At 35.6% G+C, this 7,218-nt stretch overlaps 1 protein-coding gene across 1 annotated transcript; it reads left to right on the top strand.

The window, feature by feature from the left end:
- Positions 1 to 667: 667 nt before the first annotated feature.
- Positions 668 to 6,886, top strand: LOC135589053 (squamosa promoter-binding-like protein 16). Its single transcript, XM_065081365.1, has 3 exons — positions 668 to 1,348; positions 5,171 to 5,301; positions 5,856 to 6,886. Exons 1-3 carry the CDS (start codon positions 930 to 932, stop codon positions 6,509 to 6,511), a joined length of 1,206 nt encoding a protein of 401 aa, XP_064937437.1. The 5' UTR covers positions 668 to 929; the 3' UTR covers positions 6,512 to 6,886.
- The last annotated feature ends 332 nt before the right edge of the window (positions 6,887 to 7,218 follow it).

Raw genomic sequence — 7,218 nt, 5'->3', positions numbered from 1 at the left:
TGCTTTTGCTTTAGAGTCCACGTAGCCGCCTCAGATTGCCCGACCTTCATCATCTCCTCCGTCCTCTGTTTATTCTGCTTTTACGAGGTGTTGTTTTCTGCTACTTGACTGCTTGCTCGGTTTGCGGCCTATCCCATAAGCTTCCTAATGCTTTGATCTCGGGATGCCGTCTATCTATTCCTGCATGCCATGTCTACCTTTTTATTCTTTTCATGTGCTTTAAGCTGTTTTAGAAGATACAGATTTCCTGAAGCGGATTGTTAGATCTTGTGTTGCCGTTGGTCTATCTGTTCTGGGATACTCGTGTACTTTCAATAATAATAATAATAATAATAATAATAATAATAATAATAATAATATTATTATTATTATTATTATTATTATTATTATTTTTATCTTTATTTATTTTTTTACATATTTTATGTATTTATATGTTTTATTATTATTTTGAAAAAAATAATTATTTTTAATTATATTTTTTCACATAGCGTCTCAAATTTAATAAATTTTTAATGGTTATTTCAAGAAACATTGCTCTGTGAAAATTTTAATGGACGCTACGCAACCCAAAGTTTGGATTTCATTTTCAGGAATTCGCTGTATTATTATTATTATTTATTATTATTCTTTCTTCTATCTTTGTTGACCTTCTAGATGATTCTTCTGTCCGTGGTTTGTAATGTAGGTTCTCGTATGTCCTTCCCCCGATCGCCATCTCCTTCACCGGTTGCGTTTCCCTTGCTTGGGCAACTCCATGGTGGCATTCGTGGAAGGAAACGTTTATTATTGGCTGTGTTCTGTGATGGACCGGTGAGAAAAAGGGTCTGTGAAACGACAGCGACAGGGAAGGTAGCAATAGGAAAGATAACAAAAAGAAGAAAGCGAGGAGGGTATAGAGGTGAAATAGAGGCCTCGGACAGGTTGCTTTCATGGACTGGGATCTCAGGACGCCTCCATGGAACCTGGCAGAACTGGACCGTGATGCCGAGCTAAGCATCGGCTTGGTAGTGGTCGGTCCCAGCGGTGGCGGCCTCGGGTGCCGGTCGACTGGGATGGATTTCTCAGTCGATCTGAAGCTTGGGGGACTGGGAGACTTTGGGTCATCACACAAGTGCACCGAACAACCCACTGTGGCAACGTCGACGGTGTCTCCCTCTGGTCCACCGAAGAGGCCGCGAGCCCCTGTGAATGGCTGCCGCAGCGTCTCGTGCTTGGTCGACGGCTGCACGGCTGATCTTAGTAACTGCAGGGAGTATCACCGGCGCCATAAGGTCTGCGAGGTGCACTCCAAGACCCCACTGGTGATGGTCCGCGGGCAAGAACAGCGCTTCTGCCAGCAGTGCAGTAGGTAATAGAACAGGAGCTCTCCCTTGTACATTTCAAGTTCTGTTTTGCTTCAATTTTTCCGCAACTCCTATTATGAGTTCCAGGACTAACCATTTTGTTTTCTATCTGAGTTATCGAATTTTGTTTTGTTTCATTTGTGTTGCAACCCCTATTAAGATTTGCGGGGCTAACCATTTTGCTATTTGGTATATCTGAATGCTTGTTACTGAAGTAGTTTCTTGCTTTTGGATACTGCAATTGGTTGTCAATCCTTTACCTAAATGCACCTCTTTCTCAAGTTTCGTGTTGGCCATCCATTTCTTATGGTTTTGACCTTCTTCATTCTTATATGATGTGGTCATTTCTTCTTCTATAAATGATTTATAGTTTACTTGTATGCAAATGTTATGTATTTCCTGTTGATTAAGTAAAGGGTGCCACTGTTACTGCTGATCTTCTAGGACCCCCTACATAATTAGACTATTTAGGTATCATACTGTTTGCTCTACTAATGCGACATTTGGACTTCTTTTAACATTCTTCTTTATGGGGTTTTAAGGTTAACCCTTTTTTTTGTGTAACACTAAGACACTGTAATATTTTTTCTTAGATGTATTATGTTAGTTGATTGTTGCATTTTTCTTATACTCATTTGTGTGCTTGGTTTTCTTGTTTTCCTCAATAGTTTGGGATCGTTATTGGTGCTTCATTATGATTATCCCTGAGTTTAGTCTTTTCATTGAGTTACAAGCTTTTTGTTGAGTTCATTATTGACTAATATTTGTTAGATTGTGCAATTACATATCTTAGTGCCTCTATGTTTTCTAACTAGTCTTGTAAAAAGTTTTGGTTAGTTGTCATATGTGATGATGAATCTGTCTTATTAGTAAAACTTCAAATTGTATTTTCTTTCCTCGCCAAACATGGAATTTCTTTGTGCTTTCAACAAGTCATTGCCTTTTGTCTGTCCTTCTTGTCCTTTGCTTTTTCATGTTGTTTGTTTACTCTCCTGAAAACTAAATTCTCACTTCATTGTAGACACAATATCTGCCATATCTTCTTTTTCTTCGCCTTTTTGTCTTTAATCATTTTATCTGGATGCATTGGAGACTAAAGATGAGTTTAGAGCATCCAGGAATGTCTATTTTTCAACAATCCCCAATAAAATCTAATAGAATAAACTATAATGAAGGTTTCTTCTGTACTTAGAACATTAACTGTTTCTACAAAAATGATCAAAGTTTACCCACCCTATTAATCACCAACTAGATGCTACTATCAGATTTTGTTCAACTGTTGGTTTGAGGTAAAAGAATGCTTTTCTTTCAACTTATATTTTGGTTTCTTTTTTGTAGAAACATTTAATGTTCTGATTACTGAAGACACCTTCAACTATTGCTCGATGTTAAATGCCCTTGGTTCACTATATGTTTTAGATTTTTTTGGGGATTGTTGAAAAGTAGACATTCCTAAATGCTCTAAATTTTGGTTGAATATATAGTTTATTGTATTTGATTATATACATTTTTAATTTAGGTGTTTTATTTTTCTAAATAAAGTGCATGGCACACTCTTAAATAACCTATATAAAACTTGTGTTTTGTTAGGAAAAGAATCATTGGGCTCTGATCATAGGTGGTGTTTGGTTTGTTATCAGAATATAATTAAAAGATACTGGAAGCATAGTTCCTATTGTCAATGTCCCTCACATATCTAGAATCAAAATTGAAATATGTACAGGAGCATGTTAAAGTAATGGTCCATACATACTAGTCTGACCACGAGATGACAACAGGCCATGTAACTCGGTATTGTTGAATATTCGAGTAATATTTTTATTTTTATTATTTTACTCAATATATTGATTAGTACAAGTTAATTTACAATCCAATACCTTAGCGCCGTACAAGTTTGATAGTTGTTAAGAACGGGTATAGTACCAATATTTAACATCCTTTGGAGGAGCTTTGAAACTTGTATCTGCTTTATCAAATTATTTATTTGTTTATGTTGTTTGTTAATTTTAATTTCTAATATGTTAAAATTTGAGTTTATGTTTTATTTCATTTTCATCTTTTTTAATTGAATTACTAAATATAGATAAAGTATTGATAGATATTTATTATATTTACTACTATCATGCTCTTTCCTTATGGAGGGCAATGTAGGATGGTTAGAATAATGTATATTGACATCCAACAGGGAGTGACCATTTAAGGAAAATAAGTGACCAGTTTTGGAAACTTTTGCTTCACATTCTACTCAAGTACTGAGATCTGATTTTATTAAACTGATCATAATGATATTCTGTTATATATATATATATATGACAGAGGTACCCAATAACAAAGGTTTGTTTATAAGGATATAACAAGTAATATGCTTAAATAACTAATTTAGATTAATGTATAACAGGATATAAAGAAAGATATGTTTGAATCAGTGTCGTTTAGTATATAAGTGAAGGTACTGTGCACCATTGAATTTTTTTTCAAGTTTTTGTTATTGAAATGAAATTTTCAACTCCCAAGTGAATGAAAGTGAAATCTAATTCTTCCCAACCAATCAGTAAGAATCAGAATTTCTCATTCCAATTCCAACTGTCATGATCAAATCCCTTGAACCTAATGTCATCTTGATATAATTTTTTATGGCTATTATGTGAGTTTAATCATGAGCGATTTGTGGAATTTGGCAATGAGTGATCACTAGAAGTATCCCCTTCTAGAGGATTATTACTTCTTCCTCCTCTTGTCTATAAAGTGTGGACTGTAGAACTTTTCCCCTCTGCTAGCCTTTTTGTCTCCTTTTAACTTGGATCCATCAAGTATGTGGATCCACTAAAGCTATGTCTATAAAATATTGATCATTTAATTCCACTAGATTCCCATGAGAGGAAAATAAATCACAGACCATGACCACTCCTGCCTCAGCACATCGGCCAAGCTTAAGACTTATATGTTTCTTTTATGTGCAATTTTGTATGTCCCTCCACTCATAATTTCACATATGCCCTTGTTATGTTTCAATCAGGATACCATTATGAGTATCATAAGTAACATGGCAATGATATGAAAAATCAGGCATACATTTAAATGCTTGGAATCATAAGGGCAACATGAGGGCATGTCCGAAAGCATCCCTTCATTTTATTTTTATTGGAACATTTAAAAGACATGTATTTTTTTTCTTATGAAAATTAAAGTTGTATATAATATTTCCAGTAACTAATTCAATTCAAGAATTACAAAAACAAAAATAATTTAGAAAACTCCATAACCTTTTTAGTTGAGTTCTCCAATTCTTTAATCAAGCAGTTCATTACTAGTTGAAATCAAGCCCCTCATTTAATATGTTGTGCTTACTCTTTTCGATGCGTACTAGAATCACTTTTGCAATTTTTTTCTTTTCTTTTTCTTGTTTTCCTCACAGTAAGACAGTTCTTACTTATCTGATTTCACTGGCATTAACATATAGATGAATTTTCCATCTTAAATGTCCATGAAACTTTGTTATACTTATCTAGATTGAATATGTATATTATCTCCAAACTGCTCTCTTCACTCTGTCATTGGACAGATTTTCACTTTTTATCAGCATGATTTCCTTTCTTTATCATGGTATGTAATGTGAATGGGTTTGTGTCTAGCAAGGATGTCAATTGCACATTTTTTCATGTCTATTAATAAACCAATCCAGCATTACTTTTGGTCTTTACCAGTTTGGTTCTGTTGAAGTTTTTTAAATAAAATTCTCATTTTCTTGGTGCTTATTCCTTCACTGTTATCATATTCTGCTGCATCTCCTAAAAAAATTTCAGTATTCTCCCCTCTTATCTCTACAGATTTCATTTGCTAGAGGAATTTGATGAGGCTAAACGAAGTTGTAGGAAACGTCTCGATGGGCATAATAGACGTCGAAGGAAACCCCAGCCAGATTCAGAAAATTCAGGGAGCTTGTTTCTAGATCACCAAGGTTTTACTCTTTGTCCAAAGCGAAGCACTTGGAAATTCTTTAACTAGCTTGCAACAAATTAAAATTTGGTACACATATTTTGGCCTTAGGCAACTTAGATAATGTGTTTCTTCCTACTAGTGCTAATACCACATCACATTTTTCTATTTAACTATTAACTACCTCCAATGCCATAATTAAACCATTCTCTTTCCTGAAGGTTTCAGTCACTTGATCTTGCCTCAAGTGGATTAGTTTTGTATTTTTAATGATATTTTGCTGAATAGAAGAGTTAAAATTAACAGTTAATTAATCCATGACATTGGAAAAGCAGACAAATGACTGACTCAGTGTGTCATTGGCTTGTTGCTGTTCATATTAAATTAAATATTCGGCATCATTTATCTCTGATTCAACAGTATGCCTGAAATTTTTCTAGAGACTTGCTAAGTCTTTCAGTTACCTTTCTAGACCTTTATTAAGTGAATATGTATATCCATTGTTTTGAAGATGTTGAATCTTCTCTAGATTTATCATGATCCAAATCAATTCTTTTTTTTTTTGTACAATGACAGGGTTTTCTGCTGCTTATCCTCAAATATTTCCAGTTGCTGCACCGGAGTCTAACTGGGCTAGAATGGTCAAAACCGAGGACGGTACCCTATATGCTCCTTCACAATTCATCAACCACCACCAACATTTTCCAAACTCCTCTTACAGCATCAGCAAAGAAAGAAGGCAAATGCCTTTCTTTCAAGATAGCAAGACTGTGCTGGATATCAAATCGACACCACAAGTTTCTGTAGATCTGCTGAATCTTAGTACAAACACACCCTCTGGAAACAGCGGATGCAACAGCAAGATGTTTAACGAAGGGCTAACCCGAGTCTTCAACTCCGATTGTGCTCTCTCTCTTCTGTCATCGCCAACTCAGACTTCAGATATAAACCTAAGCCATATGATGCCACTAGCTGATCGGATCCCTACGGGTCAGCCCATCGTTTCATGTTTGCAGTATGGCAGTCTCATGCAGTACTTTCCGTCGCAGGCGTCTGAAAACGTGACGCCAACCGGCTTTTCCTGTGCTGGGATGGAGGGCCAGCATACAGGAACCGTTTTGGTTTCTGATCGTGCTAGTGATGCTGAGATTAATTGCCAGAATATATTTCATGTTTTAGGTGAAGGTTCTTCTGATGCAACGTGCCAGACTCTTCCCTTCTCGTGGCGTTAGTTGCATCCTCCTGTCTTAGCGAGCTGCCTTTAGCTCAGTTCATTTATCCTTTTTAGTGCACAACTTTGATGTTCCGATGATTCAGAGTTCTCTCTTCTCTTTTCCTGTTTACTGAGACGACAGATGCGCTCGCTATCTTGTCTTAAACGCCAACAGCCTTCAGTGATCAGTTCATCGTCTGAGATCGTTGTTTCCTTGGATGCATGAGGATTATGACTGGGGGTATGTGTGAGATTGTGGGTGCTTCTGATATTATCACCTGATCCTTCTAATTTAGATTGTGTTGTTCATGGAAGGCGGAAATTTGCATGAAGAAAATGATAAAAGAGTAGAAGAAACCTGTTTCAAGGACTTGTACAGGAAGTCATTCCTTGTTATACTATCTATTTTATTCGCATGGTTTAATATGTGTTACCAACCTCCAACCTCCAAGGAGAAGTTTTTTGAAATATTCATTGTATTAGGATAAGAAAATATTAAGCAATGGAAGTAATACTGATGTAAGACCAAAGTCCTTTAGAATATTTAATGAGCAGCAAATCTTATAATTGAAGAATTTTTCTTCCTACTTGAATTTTTTATCCTTAAATTATTTGATTATTCAACCAGCTTCATCTAATCTAAGAAATTAAAAATTATTTGGTTTTTCCAACCCTAACAAGCGAGCGTGATGGATGGCAAACTTAATTAATATGAATTCGGGAGAG

The sequence above is a fragment of the Musa acuminata genome, chromosome BXJ1-8, assembly GCF_036884655.1.
Source record: "Musa acuminata AAA Group cultivar baxijiao chromosome BXJ1-8, Cavendish_Baxijiao_AAA, whole genome shotgun sequence".
NCBI lineage: Eukaryota > Viridiplantae > Streptophyta > Magnoliopsida > Zingiberales > Musaceae > Musa > Musa acuminata.
This window is presented reverse-complemented; position numbering and strand designations above follow the sequence as displayed.